Here is a 17,107-nt window from a genome sequence, read left to right on the forward strand (position 1 = left end):
AAAGATACAAAAAATTAGCCAGGTGTGGCAGTGTGCGCCTATAGTCCCAGCTACTCAGGAGGCTGAGGCAGGAGAATGGTGTGAACCCGGGAGGCGGAGCTTGCAGTGAGCCGAGATCGCGCCACTGCACTCCAGCCTGGTGACAGAGCGAGACTCCATCTCAAAAAAAAAAAAAAAAAAACAAACAAAAAAAAATTTAGCTGGGCGTGATGGTGCATGCCTATAATCCCAGTTACTTGTTAGGCTGAGGCAGGAGAAATGCTTGAGCCTGGCAGGTGGAGGTTGCAATGAACCGAGATCGCACCATTGCACTCCATCCTGGGTAACGAGTGAAATCCCATCTCAACAAAAATAATAATAAAATAAATTAAAATTAAAAACCTATAATCAAACACGTGACTTTCAGGCAGGTGTCTCAACCTCTGCACTCATTTGGGGCTGGATCATTCTCTGTTGTGGAGACTGAGTGCTGGAGGGTGTCTTCTAGCATCACTGGCCTCCCCCGACTCTGACTAGACGCCAGCTGCACACCGCGCCCCCCCCCACCCCATGACAAGCGAAACTGACACCCGCGGGCAGGATGGAGCACTCCGGTGGAGAACACTGCTCAGTGGACAGTCGGTTCCCGTCGCGTTTGGCCGCCTGTCTTCTGGTTTTGGCTTCTCTGGCTGCAGACCAGGAGCTGTGCACCTGTGATTCTACGGCTATGCCCATTTTACAGAGAGGTAAGTGGGCTGTCCCTGGCCACACACGGAGGAGCTGGGAGAAGATGGGGGTCCGGGAAGGGCCAGGCTGGAGGGCGGTTTCCCCAGAGCCCCCTTGGAGGGAGTTGGCTGGGCACACGCTCTTGGGCAACGTTTCCCGAAAGCCCCCACCTCTCCCTCCCTCCCACGCTCCCCTCACCCAACACACTCAGGAGTCAATGTTTGGCAAAAATAATTTAATATTCCATCTGGGCAGCGCTGTGGGGTCTGCTTGTCCCTCCCTGGCCGCTGTGCCCCACCTGACCCACTCAGGGACCACCACCCCATCCCTGCCCAGGCCTGGGGGTGGGGGAGTCAGAGGCCCCCAGACCCTGGGCCTCATTCCTAGTGAAACTGAAGCCACCATAATGCCAGCCTCTTCCAAGAGCTCCAGCTCTGCCCCTGGCTTCCCTGGCAATCCTCCCCTGTCCTGAGCCGGGCATCCCAGAGCCTCCCGCAGAGTCCCACCCCTGAACCTGGAAACTTCCACCCTACAGCCCTGCGCTAGGCCCCGGGGAGCTGCCAGTGGACTCAGGGAGTCACAGCACAAAGGCAGCTCCTGGGTCCCAGAGAAGGACAGCAACCGTGCACCCAGCAAGACACAAGCGATGACACCGATTCACACACACACTCAGTTTAGACGCCAAAGCCCTGCGGGGGAGGAGCGGCCCTCAAGAATCCTCAGGGAGCCCCAGGTGAGGGCGGGGCCCTAGGAGGGGGCCCCGTGTAGCTGCTCCAGGCCGTCCGCGTACTGGAAGGCTCGCCCGGTCTCGTGCTCATACATGTCCAGAGCCACCTCGCAGCTCTCACGCACCACGCGCTCTGGGTCGTCCGCGTGAGCCTGCAGCGCGGCCAGGCAGGCGGGCCGGGCGATGGCGCCCAGGGCCTCCGCGCACTCGTGCCGCACCATGGGGTTCTCGGCGCACCGGGCCAGGGCAGCTGCCAACTGGGGCACCGCCGCCTCATGCTGCAGCTGTCCCAGGACGTAGCCGACCTCGTGGCGGAAGAGGGCGCTCCCACAGTGCAGGCCTGCAGGGGAGAGGGGCACTCGCTGGGGCCAGGAGAGGTGGGAAGGGGAGCTCTGTCTTTTCTTAAGACATGGGGTCTTGCTATGTTGCCCAGGCAGGTCCCAAAGTCCTGGCGATCTTCCCACCTCAGCCTCCCAAAGTGCTGGGACGACAGGCGTGAGGTACCATGCCCAACCTGGAGTGCTCTATCTTGAGGACGCCCCTCCCCCAGCCCCAGTGATTAGGGCTGTCCAGGGGAACTGACCGCAGCTATGGGGGCGGGAAGAGCTGGGAGGTGTGGGGACCCAGGGACGCTCGCACGGGTTCTTAACAGGCCCCATGGGAAATGCTTGGGGCCAGGCCCGGTACGCCGTTCCCTGGGGCAGGCAGCGGTCCCACTGCACAGATGCCATCACTGAACCTCACAGCGAGGCACTGCCCAGGACCCCACCCGAGGAGCCCCTCCTCACCCTCGGCCAGCGCCAGGGCGGCCTCCTCGCCTCCCGCGTTGCGCAGGGCGAACATGGCGCGGTATCGCTCGAAGAGCGGCCGGGACTCGTCCAGCAGCGCCTCCCGCAGGCGCCCCACGTCACGCTCCTCAGCCGGCGGGGCAGGGTCCACGGAGAGGTAGGGTCCTGCCGTCGGCTCCCCGCCGTGCTGCTGCAGCCACTCCAGCCTGCGCACAGCCAGCTGGCAGGTCTCGGCCACCTGCGGGGAGGGAGTAGGCAGACAGCAGTTGGTCCTGGGGGTCCACGGGGGCCCTTCCCCATCCCCCCGGGATGGCAGCTTAGCAGGGGAGAGAGCCACTGGCAGGGTAACTAACCGATCCTTCCAGGCAGGAGGTAAGCCAGCGGGGGTGGCTGACTTGTGAGTGATGGGGACAGCTGGAGGGCTGGGGAGGGCCTCAGGGAGGAGGTGATGTGGAGGCAGAGACCTCAACCAGCTTAGGGAGGGAGTCAGGTGGAGACCCGGGGATGGGGAAGCAGGTGCAAAGGCCCTGAGGCAGGACCCTGCGGGAGGGGTGAGGGCCAACGGGACACGCAGGGCCCAGCCTGACTAGGTAAGGCCTGCGGGCCATGGAGAGGGCTTGGGATTTCGTTCTAAAGGTGATGACACACGGTGAGAGCTTTAAGCATGGAACAGAACAGCAGAATTGAGGGTCACACGTACCCGCTGCTGCCCCGGAGGAGGAAAGACTGAGGGTCAGGGTGGGATGTGGACGAGTGGCAGGGGAGAAAGGAACACGCATGTCCACACAAACACATGTACACACATGTCCGTGGCGGCGTGACTCATAATGGCTAAAAAATAGAGATAACCCAAGCATCAGCCACAGTGAGTGGACTGACACGGCATGAGCCGTCTACACCACGGAACGTGACTCAGCCACAGAAAGGAAGGACGGGGCCGGAGGCAGTGGCTCATGCCCATAATCCCAGCAGTTAGGGAGACCAAGGCAGGAGGATCACTTGAGCCCAGGAGTTCCAGACCAGCCTGGGTGACAGAGTGGGACCTCGCCTCTATAAAGAAAAAACTAATAAAAAAAATTTGTTTCATTATTTTTTTTTCTTTACAGAGATAAGGTGTCCTGGGCGCCAGCCTCTACTATGGCGGATGCGAGTAGTAGCAAGAGAGAGGGGGTAAGGAGTCAGAAGCTTATGTTATTTATGCAGGGGAATGCCATGTCAGGAGCACCAATTATTAGGGGCACTAGCCAATTCCCAAAGCCTCTGATTATAATGGGTATTACTATAAAGAAGATTATGCCCGCTGTGTCGCCCAGGCTGGAGTGCAGTGGTGCGATCTTGGCTCACTGCAACCTCCCCCTCCCAGGTTCAAGTGATTCTCCTGCCTCAGCCTCCCAAGTAGCTAGGGCTACAGGTGCCCGCAACCTCGCCAGGCTAATTTTTTTATTTTTAGTAGAGACGGGGTATCTCTATTTTGGCCAGGCTAGTCTCGAACTCCTGACCTCAGGTGATCCACCTGAACATAAAAGAATAGGCCAGGTATTGTGGCTCACGCCTGTAATCCCAACACTTTGGGAGGCCAAGGTGGGCAGATCATTTGAGGTGAGAGGTTCAAGACCAGCCTGGCCAATATGGTGAAACCCCATCTCTACTGAAAACACAAAAATTAGTCAGGCGTGGTGGCGGGCACCTGTAATCCCAGCTCCTGGGGAGGCTGAGGCAGGAGAATCGCTTGAACCCAGGAAGCGGAGGTTGCAGTGAGCGGAGATTGTGCCACCATTGCACTCCAGCCTGGGCGTTGCAGCGAGACTCTCTCTCAAAAAAAGAAAGAAAGAAAAAAAAAAAGCCTGGCCAACATGGTGAAACCCCGTCTCTACTAGAAATACAAAACCTAGCTGGGCGCGGTGGCTCAAGCCTGTAATCCCAGCACTTTGGGAGGCCGAGACGGGCAGATCATGAGGTCAGGAGATTGAGACCATCCTGGCTAACACGGTGAAACCCCGTCTCTACTAAAAAATACAAAAAACTAGCTGGGCGAGGTGGCGGGCGCCTGTAGTCCCAGCTACGCGGGGCTGGGTAATCCATCCGCCTTGGCCTCCCAAAGTGCTAGGATTACAGGCGTGAGCCATAGCACCTGGCAATAAAGCTGTTATTTTGAAAAACAAGAAGAAATGTTGGAAGGAAGCCAGAGACCCCTGAAGAGGTCTGGTGGGCCCGGGCAAGGTATCAGAGGTAGAGGGCACTGGGTGGGTTCAGAGGGGTCTTGGCAGAGGGACTGGACGTGGGGGTTCAGAGAAAGGGGGTCAGGCCAGCTCAGGGGCTCAAGGCCCAGGATGGAAGCGGGTAAGCAAAGCTGGTTGTCGCCGTTTTGCCAAATGGGGCTCAGCAAGTGTCTGTCCGGGTTCTTGCCCTCGCCTCCCTCATCCCTGGGGCATCCTTGGCCAAATGGTGGTCCTGGCAATCAGAGATGGGGAGGGTTTGAGGCTGCTCCAGGCCAGGGCTGGGGCAGGGCTGGCTAGGGCTTCCCAGGGACCCGAGACTGGCAGGGAGACAAGCGGGGGCCTGGTTACCTCGATGACGGGGTCCGAGGAATATTGCTTCAGGAGCTCCAGAACCTCCGGGTCCCCGATGGCCCCCAGGGCCTCCCCTGAGAAGCAGCAGCCAGAGAGTTCACGTTAGTGGGATGGATATGTGGAAAATGCCCGGCTACCTGTGGGACCAGAGGACACCCCTCCCACGGCTCTGCCCCTGTGGGGAAGCCCCGCCTCTGGCCATGGCTGATTGGAGCAGCAGTGGGTACAGGCTCCCCGCTGGACCAATCAGCATCCCCTCCCCAGAGCTAGGCATTGCCTGGAACCGCACCGGCTGTTGCTCAGAGCAAAACGGACCCGATCCCGGCCCGCACCATGAGACAGGGAGACAAGTATGTCCCTGCAACTCGGGATCACAGCTGACAAGCAGTTCCAAGAACCCAGGCGGTCAGGGTTGCAGTGAGCTATGATCACACCACCGTACTCCAGCACGGGCGACACAGTGAGACCCTGTCTCAAAAACAAAAAACAAACAAAAAATGCCCAAACAGGCCAGGCCTGCCGGCTGGAGACTCCACTTTGGGGCCACTGGTGCTGCACTTGGGTGGGTTCGGGTGCAGGCGCAAGTGCAGGCGTAGCAAGCCCAGGTCGGAGCTAGGCTGGCGGCGGCTCCCTGCAGAGCTCTGGGTGCAGATGTTCATTTTATTTTTTTCAGAATCGAGTTCAAGGGCCCTGCCTGTGAGGCAGCTGAGCTGGTAGCTTTTGCCTTTCCTGAAGGTTGCAGTTTGCATTTGTGCACCTGCCTGAAAGGCTCCCTCTGCCGGGAAGAGTCAGTCCCTGTTGCGCCAACACACGCTCTGTGTCAGGCACCTCCCACGCGCTAATTGCAAATGAACTCACTGGTTACAGAAACACAGAAACAATCTCAGTGACACAGACGCGCCAACTACCTGAGTCACTGGCGTCCTTTCCTTCCTTTCCTGTCTAGGTCCCTTGCTACAACGGTCCATTTTTTTTTTTTTTTTTTTTTTAGACAGAGCTTTGCCCTTGCGGCCCAGGCTGGAGTTCAATGGCGTGATCTCCACTCACAGCAAACTCCGCTTCCCGGGTTCAAGTGATTCTCCTGCCTCAGCCTCCCGAAGTAGCTGGGATTACAGGTGCCCGTCACCACACCCCGCTAATTTTTTTGTGTTTTTAGTTGAGACGGAGTTTCACCATGTTGTCCAGGCTAGTCTTGAACTCCTGACCTCAGGTGATCCACCCGCCTCAGCCTCCCAAATTGCTAGGATTACAGGTGGAAGCCACCGCACCTGACCTGAACAGTCCTTTTTTTTTGAGGCAGGGTCTCGCTCTGTTGCCCAGGCTGGAGTGCAGTGGTGCGATCATGGCCCCACTACAGCCTCAACCTCCCTGGTTCAAGTAATCCTTCTGCCTCAGCCTCTTAAGTAGCCGGGACCATAGGCGTGAGCCACAATGCCTGGCTTGTATCTGTCTTGTCACTGTTTTGACTCTCACATACGTGACAGAGCCTGGCATACAGTAGGTGCTCAAAAAGGTATGTCCAATGAGTGGAGTAAATCTAACATACGTTAGGAGTGGGGATCTATGGCTTGTCGCCTGTTTTTATATGAGTAAAAACTGATTTTTAAAACACTTTTAAGGGTCTAAGGCTGGACGCAGTGGCTCACGCCTGTAATCCCAGTACTTTGGGAGGCCGAGGCAGGTGGATCACTTGAGGCCAGGAGTTCAAGGCCAGCCTGGCCAACATGACAAAACCCATCTCTACTAAAAACACAAAAATCACCCAGGCGTGGTGGCACACACCTGTAATGCTAGCTACTTGGGAGGCTAAGGCAGGAGAATCACTTGAATCCGAGAGGCAGAGGTTGCAGGAAACCAAGACGGCGCCACAGTACCCCAGCCTGGGTGACAGAGTGAGACTCTGACTCAAAACAAACAAATAAATGGTTTAAAACAAAAAATCAAAGGGAGAGTACTTCCTGATGGGTGGAATTTATATGAAATTCAAATCTCAGCATTTACAAATGAAGTTTGTTTTTTATTTTTTTACAGACAGGATCTTACTCTGTTGCCCAGGCTGGAACGGCTCACTGCAACCTTGACTACCCAGGCACAAGCAATTCTCCCTCCTCAGCCTCCCAAATAGCTGGGACTACAGGTGCATGCCACCGTGCCCAGCTAATTTTTGTATTTTTTCCAGAGACAGGGTTTTGCCATGTTGCCCAGGATGGTCTTGAACTCCTGAGTTAAAACGATCCACCTTCCTGGGCCTCTCAAAGTGCTAAGATTACAGGCCTGAGCCACTGCCCCTGCCCCCCACCCAGTTGGGATTGTCTGGGCACACAACCTTAGCCATTTAGTGACAGACGACCCACGCTGGCTTCGCTGAATCGCTGTCTGGCTGCAGAGCTGCAGGTATTTACTATGTGGTGCCTTCTGGGGCAGTTGGCCACCCTGATATTTATTACCTGAGTGAGAATGGGGACACATGGGGTCATGAAGAGGTCAGGCAGGAGGGAGCAGGTGCCTGGGACACAGACAGGTGCTCACCTGCCTCATGGCGCACCATGGGCTCCTGACGGGTGTCTTGCAGCACGTCCACCAGCACGGGGATGGCGCGGGCATCCTGCATCTGGCCCAGGCAGTAGGCCAGCTCATGCTTGAGCAGGGCGGAATCATCACTGAAGGCCTGGCTGATCCAGGCAATGGCGCCTGGGCCACCGAGCCCGCGCAGCGTGAACAGCGCCCGGAAGCGGGCCTGCAGGGGCTGCTTGGGGTCCACCAGCGTCTGCCCAATGGCATCCACCTCCTGCTCCGTCACCATCGTGCTGTGATGGGCCCCGGCCTTCCACAACCCTGCTCAGGCTAAACCTCGGGACGCGGGCGTGTGAGAACCTACAGCAGAAAAATGAGAGCTCAGGTTAGAAGCCCCCTTCACCAGCTCGTTGGCTTGTTCCTAGGATCTGGGCGGGGCAACTTCCTACCCACTGACCAACCTGAGCATTTGGGCTGAAAGCTCAGCTCCAACCCCCCACTACCTGTGCAGCGTTCCATAAGTTGCTTTCTCTCTCTGGGCCTCAGTCTCTGCACTGCCTCTCGCCTATAGGCCTATCAGAAATGACCTCCACTGTCTGCTCTCCACACAGCAGCCAGAAGGACAGCTGACCCCCAGAATGCCCCTAGCAATCCCCACCCGATATTCATGGCTTTATATTTTTAGTAGAGATGGGGTTTCTCTCTGGCCGGGCGCGGTGGCTCAAGCCTGTAATCCCAGCACTTTGGGAGGCTGAGACGGGCGGATCACGAGGTCAGGAGATCGAGACCATCCTGGCTAACACAGTGAAACCCCGTCTCTACTAAAAATACAAAAAACTAGCCAGGCGAGGTGGCGGGCGCCTGTAGTCCCAGCTACTCGGGAGCCTGAGGCAGGAGAATGGCGTAAACCCGGGAGGCAGAGCTTGCAGTGAGCTGAGATCCGGCCACTGCACTCCAGCCCCAGCGGCAGAGCGAGACTCTGTCTCAACAACAACAACAAAAAAAAGGGGTTTCTCCATGTTGGTCAGGCTGGTCTCGAACTTCCGATCTCAGGGGATCGGAAGGCCCATCTCGGCCTCGCAAAGTGCTGCAATTACAGGCTTGAGCCACCGCTCCCAGCCAATAATGAAGGAATTCTTAATGGGACCCGTTTAGGATTAAACAAGTTTTACTGGGTGTCTGAAGAACTCCCCAAACCTCCATGATTTAGCAGGAGACAAGTTAAGGGCAATTACCTCAGCACCTTGACCCATTCAGATTAAGTAAATTTACTGAGGTTCCAAAGGAAGGTCTTCAGGATTCAGATCTTATAGATTAAAAGAAGTTAGTCACTTATGTCTTTAAATGAATGCACACTTACATGTAGATGTATAGCTTAGAGGGTATATAAGCTCTGGAAAACTTTGTCATTTTGAGTTGGTCTAGCGATATTTTCCAGGCCTTCTCCCTGTAACTGGTTACAGAAATAAAAACTCTCTTCCTCCCCAGTTAATCTGCATCTTGTTATTGGACCACGAGAAATAGCAGCCCGACCCTCAGTTTGGTCCAGGAACACCCGTGCTCCTCTCACGTTCCTGGGTCTCAAATGTCACTTCCTCATGGAAGCCTTCCCTGATCACAATGGACAATGTTGTCTTTCATCTCTTTTCGCTTGCTCGACTTTATTTTTCTCCATGGCACCGAAGACTCCTAGATATCATATTGGAAATTATTGGTTTAGTTGTTTGTGGTTGACCTTATCCCTCATCAGAATAGAACTCTGAAGGCTGCGACTGAGTCTATCTTGGTCACTGTTGTATTCCCAGCACTTAGTGCAATGACCAGCACGCAGTAGGGACTCAATAAAAACAATAACCGGCTGGGCGCGGTGGCTCCACCTGTAATCCCAGCACTTTGGGAAGCCGAGGTGGACAGATCATCTGAGTTCCGGAGTTCGAGACCAGCTGACCAACATGGTGAAACCCCATCTCTACTAAAAATACAAAAATTAGCTGGGCATGGTGGTGGGTGCCTGTAATCCCAGTTACTCGGGAGGCTGAGGTAGGAGAATCGCCTGAACTCCAGAGAGGCGGACGTTGCAGTGAGCTGAGATCGTGCCATTGCGCTCCAGACTAAGTGACAGAGCAAGACCCTGTCTCAAAATAGATAAATAAAAACGATAACCATGACAATAGCCGCTGACACTTACATAGCATTTGCTATGCGCCAGGCACTCCATGCTCTTTACATTCATTAATTTATTCAATCCACATCACTACCCTATGAGGTAGTTACTAAGATTGTCCCCATTTTACAGGTGAGGAAACTGAGGCACAGTTTGGGACTGTGCTTGGGAACTTGCTTGGGAGCAGCGTGAAGAGTTAGGAATCCAGGAAGTCTGGCTCCAGAGTCGGGCTCTAAACCGCCAACGCTTTGTTGAATGATTTAGGATGAAAGAACACAGCCAAGGAGGGGAGAAGGGCTGAGAACCTGGAGGATGAGAACCTGGAGGATGCTGAAAACCTGGAGAGATGCTTCATCTCAGGACAGGCAGGCTATGGCATGCCGGCAGCCCTCGCTGGTTAACAGTGGCGTCAGCAAGGCTGCCTGGGCCTGACGAGGGCGGTGTAGCCACCTAAGCACAGGTGACCATCACTGGAGAGTGACACCTTTAAAGAGGGATCATCAGAAACCACAGAGGCCAGGCCTGTGCGAGCTGGCAGGGCACTGGGGACCATCGAGACCCAGCCGTACGACATAGGAGCTTCAGGACGTGAGGCAGGCACTCTTTCATGTAAAAAATCCCAGAGGAAAGAGATCGCCGGGACTCGAGACCCCTTAACCGGCCCCATCCACAGCCAACGAATCCCTGAGAACAGATTCCCTAACGAGGCGCTCCCAGTGCCACCGTCCGCCAGACCCGGGCCCCGCACCGTGATCGCCGCCTCCGGGACGCCTCACCGAGCTCTGGAGACTCAGGGCCCGTCGGCCCGGCCAGTTCCCGCGGACGCCTCCGCCACCACCGCTTCACCTGCCGCGACGCTCGCAGTGCGGTCTGGGGGTCGCCATTTTCTCGCCCACGTGACCGTGCCGGACGGCACCAACGTAGCCCCGGGGGAGACCTAGTGAGAGGCTCCCGTGCAGGACAGAGGCCCGGAAGCCAGAGTCGGTGCTGGTGCCATAGCTCATGCAAGCACAGGAACGGTATTCCTAGTGCATTCCTCGGGGAACGGGACGGGCAACGTATGACCTTTCACGGGAAAAAATTATCACCAACCCCCCCCCACTGCGGTACTAGAAGTGAGAATGGTTTCTGCCGATTCTGCGCCGAGCCTGGGCTGGCTAGCGACGGAGCATGCGCAGTGTTTCTAGGCGTGGTCAGACTCCAGAGGCGTGGCCAATGGGCACAGGGAGCTGGAACCCTAAGTAGATGAGGAATAAAAAAACGAAGAAATGTAGCCGTTCATTCATTCACGTATGTAATAAATAGTACATGGACCTCGAGGACAAGACAGCCTGCAGCCCTTACCCTCGTACGCCTCACAGTGTTATTACGGAGACAGAAAATAACAGGATAAGTAAACGCAATACCTATTAGATAGTGAAAAAGGCTAACGAGAAAAAAAATTCGGTAGCCAAGGGCGGTGTATGGATAGGGGGAGCAGTTTCAGGAAGGGTGGCCAGAATGTGAGGTGGTGACATCTGAAGAAAGACCTGAAAGAAGCCGGGTGCGGTGGCTCACACCGGTAATCCCAACACTTTGGGAGGCCGAGCTGGATGGGTCACCAGAGGTCGGAAGTTTGAAACCAGCCTGGCCAACATGGAGAAACTCCGTCTCTACTAAAAATACAAAATTAGCCAGGCGTGTTGGGGCATACCTGTCATCCCAGCTACTTGGGAGGCTGAGGCCAGAGAATCGCTGGAACCCAGGAGGCAGAGGTTGCGGTGAGCCGAGATTGTGCCATTGCACTCCAGCCCGGGCAACAAGAGCGAAACTCCGTCTCAAAAAATAAAGAAAGAAGCAGAGAGAACAGAAATATGCAGGTGCCAGATTAATTCTGAAGAAGAAACAAACAGGATTTGTAGATGCATTGGATGTGGGAATTTAGAAAAATGATCCTAAGGATGAGTACAGGTGTTGAGAGGAGCAGCTGGAGAGGTGAACCCCACATTAATTGTTCTCACCTCATCATCCTATCCATCCACAGTCCTGTAGACTCTCCCTCTTAAACAGAGTCAGAATCCAATCAGCTCACTCATCTTTACTGCCCCCGTGGGAGCTTTTTTATGTATTTATGCTTTTGATCTTTTCTTTTCTTTCTTTCTTTTTAAAAATTATTTATTTTTTAGAGACAGAGTCTTTCTTTGTCACCCAGGCGGAGTGCAGTGGTATACTCAATGCTCATTGCAGCCTCAAATTCAAGCGATTCTCCCACCTCAGCTGCCCTAGTAGCTGGGATACAGACGCATGACACCTCGCCTAATTTTTTCTCTTTCTTTTCTTTTTGGAGACAGAGTCTCACTTTGTCGCCCAGGATGGAGTGCAGTGGCACGATCACAGCTAGCTGCAACCTCTGCCTTCCAGGTTCAAGCAATTCTCCTGCTTCACCCTCCCGAGTAGCTGAGACTACAGGTACCTGCCACCACACACAGCTAACTTTTTGTATTTTTAGTAGAGACGGGGTTTCACCATGTTGGCCAGGCTGGTCTTGAACTCCTCACCACAGGTGATCTACCTGCCTTGGCCTCCCAAAGTGCTGGGATTACAGGCGTGAGCTACTGTGCCCCGCTTACAATCTCTCATTTTTTAAATGTGGGCGATTGCCAGGAGTGGTGGCTCGTAACCATAATCCTGGCACTTTGGGAGGCTGTGGGGTGAGAGGATGATTGCTTGAGCTCAAGATTCCAAGACCAGCCTGGGCAATGTAATAAGTCCCCGTCTCAACAGAAAAAAATTTTTTTTTAATTTAGCTGGGCGCAGTGGCTCAGCCTGTAATCCCAGCTACTTGGGAGGCTGAGGCAGGAGAATCTCTTGAGTCTGGGAGACAGAGGTTATAGTGAGTTGAGATCCTGTCACTGCACTCCAGCCTGGGCAACAGAGCAAGACTCTGTCTCAAAAAAAAAAAAAAAAAAATCAACTGGGTGTGGTGGCTCATGCCTGCAGGCCCAGCTGCTCAGGAGGCTTGATAGCTTGAGTCCAGGAGTTCAAAGATCCAGTGAGCTGTAATCACACACACCACTGCATTCCAGCCTGGGTGACAGAGCAAGACTCTGTCTCAAAAAAAAAAAAAAAAAAAGTGAGCAATTAATTAAAAAAATATGGCTGGGCACGGTAGCTCACACCTGTAATTCCAGCACTTTGGGAGGCCAAGGCAGGTGGATCACCTGTGGTCAGGAGTTTGAGACCAGCCTGGCCAACATGGTGAAACCCCATCTCTACTAAAAATACTAAAATTAGCTGGGCGTGGTGGTAGGTGCCTGTAATTCCAGCTACTCAGGAGTCTGAGGCAGCAGCATCAAGTCTGAGGCGGGAGAATCGCTTGAACCCAGGAGGCGGAAGTTGCAGTGAGCCAAGATCATACCACTGCACTCCAGCTTGGGCAACAGAGCGAGACTCCATCTCAAAAAAAAAAATTAAATAAAAATTAATGAAAAAACATAAAATGCTGTGCATAGCAAAGAAATCCCTTTGGAAAGCCAACTTCTAGGTTAAGACAACATTCACAAATATTTATTGAGTAACTACTGTATGCTGGACAGTGTCCTTGGCACAGAGAACACAGGACAAAACAGACACAGTGTCTGGCCTTGTAGAACTGACACCCCTTTTTTTTTGAGACGGAGTCTTGCTGTCACCCAGGCTGGAGTGCAATGGCGCAATCTCGGTTCACTGCAAGCTCTGACTCCTGGGTTCACACCATTCTCCTGCCTCAGCCTCCCTGGTAGCTGGGACTACAGGCGCCCGCCACCACACTGGGCTAATTTGTTGTATTTTTTTAGTAGAGATGGGGATTCACCATGTTAGCGAGGATGCTCTCGATCTCCTGACCTTGTGATCCGCCTGCCTTGGCCTCCCAAAGTGCTGGGATACCAGGCGTGAGCCACCGCGCCCAGCCCACCCCCTTTTTTTTTTTTTTTTTTGAGACGGAGTCTCACTCTGTCGCCCAGGCTGGAGTGCAATGGCTGGATCTCAGCTCACTGCAAGCTCCGCCTCCCGGGTTCACGCCATTCTCCTGCCTCAGCCTCCCGAGTAGCTGGGACTACAGGCGCCCGCCAACTCACCCGGCTAGTTTTTTGTATTTTTAGTAGAGATGGGGTTTCACCGTATTAGCCAGGATGGTCTCGATCTCCTGACCTCGTGATCCGCCCGTCTCGGCCTCCCAAAGTGCTGGGATTACAGGCTTGAGCCACCGCGCCCGGCCTTTTTTTTTTTTAATTATTGCATTGCCTTCCTACGTGTTGGAAAGCTGACTGCAGATAACAGGCCTCACTGCAGCCCTCAGCCGCCTTGCGAGGACGTCACCTCAACATGTTTGTGGTTCCGGCTGTTTACAGAGGACTTCCTGTGGACCAGGAGCTGTGCTGACTCAGGAAGGCTACAAGGACAGGGTGCCAGGTATGATTGGCCCCAAGGATGCTCCCCGGGAGGAGATAATCCCAGGGTGCAGGACACAGATATCAAAGCCTCAGCCAAAAGCAAGGCCTGTGTAAGTCAGAGAACTTGGCATCTGGCCTCTGCAGACCTGCGAGAAACTGACAGCAAGGAAGAACCACGCCTGTGCCTTCTGTTCTGTGGTTCCTCTAAGATTGAGCAAGTCCCTGTGAGCCAGAAGTCTGGAATCCAGGTGTCTGCAGAGCTGTGCCCTCTCTGGAGGCCCCAGGGGAGGTTCCTTCCTGCCTCTTCCAGCTTCTGGGGGTGGCCGCCAATCCTTGGTGTTGCTCGGCTTGTGGCTTCGTCACTCCCATCTCTGCCACTGTCATCACCTGGCCTTGACCCCTGTGTGTCTGTCTCTGTGTTTCTGTGTGAGAATCTCCCTCTCCTCTCTTTTATTTTATCTTTATTCTTTTGAGACAGAGTCTTGCTGTGTTGCCCAGGCTGGAGTGCAGTGGTGCGATCTCAGCTCATTGTAACCTCCACCTCCCGGGTTCCAACGATTCTCCTCCCTCAGCCTCCCGAGTAGCTGGGAATACAGGGGCCTGCTGCCACGCCCGGCTAATTTTTGTAGTTTTAGTAGAGATGAGGTTTCACCATATTGGCTAGGCTGGTCTTGAAGGCCTGACCTCAAGTGACCCGCCCACCTCGGCCTCTCAAAGTGCCAGGATTACAGCCGTGAGCCACCGCGCCTGGCTCCTCTTTCAGATCTTTATTAAAACATCGTGTTTGCAATAAGACCATCCCCGAGCACTGCATCTGAAACCGTAACCTCTTGCCGCCTCCTATTCCCTGTTCTCTTTTCTCCTTAACTCAGCTCCAGACAAAGGGGAATTTTTTTTTTTTTTGAGACCGAGTCTTGCTCTGTTGTCAGGCTGGAGTGCAGTGGTGCAATCTCAGCTCACTTCAACCTCCGTCTCCCGGGTTCAAGTGATTCTCCTACCTCAGCCTCCTGAGAAGCTGGGATTACAGGCACGCGCCACCACGCCCAGCTAATTTTAGTATTTTTAGTAGAGACGGGGTTTCACCATGTTGGCCAGGATGGTCTCAATCTCTTGACATCATGATCCACCTGCCTCGGCCTCCCAAAGCAATGGGATTATAGGTGCGAGCCACTGTGCCCGGCAAGAACTTTTTAAATAACAGCTGTATTGAGATATAGTTTACATACTGTACAATTCATCCGTGTTACGTGATAATTGAGTGGTGTTTAGTATATTCAGAGTCAGGCAGCCATCATCACATCAATTTTTTTTTTTTTTTTTTTTTTTCTGAGACGGAGTCTTGCTGTGACGCCCAGACTGGAGTGTGGTGGCATGATCTGGGCTCACTGCAACCTCCACTTCCCGGGTTCAAGTGATTCCCCTGCCTCAGCCTCCCGAGTAGCTGGGACTACAGGTGCGCGCCACCACACCTGGCTCATTTTTGTATTTTTAGTAGAGACGGGGTTTCACCAGATTGGCCAGGCTGATCTCGAACTCCTGACCTCAAGTGATCTGCCCACCTTGGCCTCCCAAAGTGCTGGGAATACAGGTGTGAGCCAGGTGCATGGCCATCATATCAATTTTAGAACATATCCATCAACCCCCCCAAAATAAAGTTCATTCCAGTCACTCCTGATCCCCCTCTTCCAGCCTCTGGCAACCACTAATCCACTTCCTGTCTCTATGAATTTGCTTATGTGGACATTTCATATCAATGGAATCACTCACTGTGTTGTGTCTGGCTTGTTTCACTGCGCACAATGCTTTCGAGGTTCATCCAAGTTGTAGCCTGTGTCAGAGCCTCATTGTCTCATATTGCAAAATACCGTGTCATTGTATGAATGGAGCGTTTTCCATTCATCTGTTGATGCACATTTGGGTTGTGTGTACTTTGTGGCTGTTAAGAATAAAGCTGCCATGCACATGGGTGTGTGAGTTTTTGCATGGACGTTACATGTTTATTTCTCTTAGGTAGATACCTAGGAGTGTTACTGCTATGTCATGTGGAAATTCTATGTTTAACCTTGTTTTTTTTTTGAGATGGAGTCTTGCCCTGTTGCCCAGGCTGGAGTACAATGGCGCGATCTCAGCTCATTGAAACCTCTGCTTCCCCGGTTCAAGCAATTCTTCTGCCTCAGACTCCTGAGTAGCTGGAATTACAGGCACCTGCCACGATGCTCGGATAATTTTTTGTATTTTTAGTAGAGACGGGGTTTCACTATGTTGGCCAGGCTGGTCTCGAACTTCTGACCTCAGGTGATCCACCTGCCTCCGCCTCCCAAAGTGCTGTGATTACAGGCGTGAGCCACCGCGCCCGGCCCAGAATTTTTTTTTGAAACCTGTTTTTGTTTTTTTGGTTTTTTTTTTCAAGACATAGTCTTGCTCTTTCGCCCTGGCTGGAGTGCAGTGGTGCAATCTCGGCTCACTGCAACCTCCGCCTCCTGGGTTCAAGGGATTCTCTTGCCTCAGCCTCCCGAGTAGCTGGGATTACAGGCATGCGCCACCACGCCCGGCTAATTTTTCTATTTTTAGTAGAGACGGGGTTTCACTGTGTTGGCCAGGCTGGTCTTGAACTCCGCGCCTCAGGTGATCCGCCCGCCTCGGCCTCCCAAAGTGCTGGGATTACAGGCCTGAGCCACCACACCCGGCCTAAACACCTGTTTTGTTTCCTGCTGTCTCACTGGGGCCTGGAGGAGCAGCACTTAGTAGGAGCGCAATGCATGCTTGTTGAATAAATGAATGACTCTCAGCAGTGACGTTTCTACGTTCGGCACACGCACCTGGTGTTGGGTCCTATTTGCGCTCGTTAGGCTCAACGTCAATGCCGCACTGTGGTGTGCCTGGCTTCAATCTGCCCTAGGAAGGGTCTGCCCTGGGGCGCCCCATTCCGCGACTGTCCCCAGTGGGAACCACACCCTCAACCTACCAAAGCCATTTCTGCAACGTCTAGCACCTGGCCGGTCCTCTTCCGGTCGCGGTTGCCCTGGGCAACGCGTGGAGCCGCGCTTCCTGTATTGATTCGAATCGCGGGAGACGTCACGTCCTCCCGAGATGCCCAACGCGCGCAGGCGCAGCCACTCGGAGTGGGCAGAGCCTGGCGAGGTGTGGGGCAGGCGGGGGGCGTGGCCGCGATTCGCCGCGCGCCGGCGTGGGGGCGTGGCCGGGTTGCGGGGGTGCGCGCGGCCGGC

At 54.1% G+C, this 17,107-nt stretch overlaps 1 protein-coding gene across 7 annotated transcripts; it reads right to left on the reverse strand.

Moving 5' to 3' along the window:
• Positions 1-925: 925 nt before the first annotated feature.
• Positions 926-16,997, reverse strand: DOHH (deoxyhypusine hydroxylase). 7 transcript variants are annotated; one of them, XM_015122453.3, is made up of 5 exons: positions 16,846-16,997; positions 7,320-7,664; positions 4,788-4,864; positions 2,221-2,458; positions 926-1,772 (listed from the first exon to the last, which is right to left on the reverse strand). In XM_015122453.3, the coding sequence occupies exons 2-5, from the start codon at positions 7,591-7,593 to the stop codon at positions 1,453-1,455; spliced, it is 909 nt and encodes a 302-aa protein (XP_014977939.2). In that variant the 5' UTR covers positions 7,594-7,664; positions 16,846-16,997; the 3' UTR covers positions 926-1,452.
• Positions 16,998-17,107: the final 110 nt, after the last annotated feature.

The sequence above is a fragment of the Macaca mulatta genome, chromosome 19 (genome assembly GCF_049350105.2).
Source record: "Macaca mulatta isolate MMU2019108-1 chromosome 19, T2T-MMU8v2.0, whole genome shotgun sequence".
Taxonomy (NCBI): domain Eukaryota; kingdom Metazoa; phylum Chordata; class Mammalia; order Primates; family Cercopithecidae; genus Macaca; species Macaca mulatta.

Coding starts and splice junctions, on each gene's coding strand:
- DOHH (XM_077976398.1), bottom strand. CDS start 7,593: ATGGTGACGGAGCAGGAGGTGGATGCCATTGGGCAGACGCTGGTGGAC. Junction 4,865..7,319: donor CATGGTGCGCCATGAGGCAG/GTGAGCACCTGT, acceptor GCTGCTTCTCAG/GGGAGGCCCTGGGGGCCATC. Junction 2,512..4,757: donor CCCCGCTTGTCTCCCTGCCA/GTCTCGGGTCCC, acceptor GGGATGGGGAAG/GGCCCCCGTGGACCCCCAGG.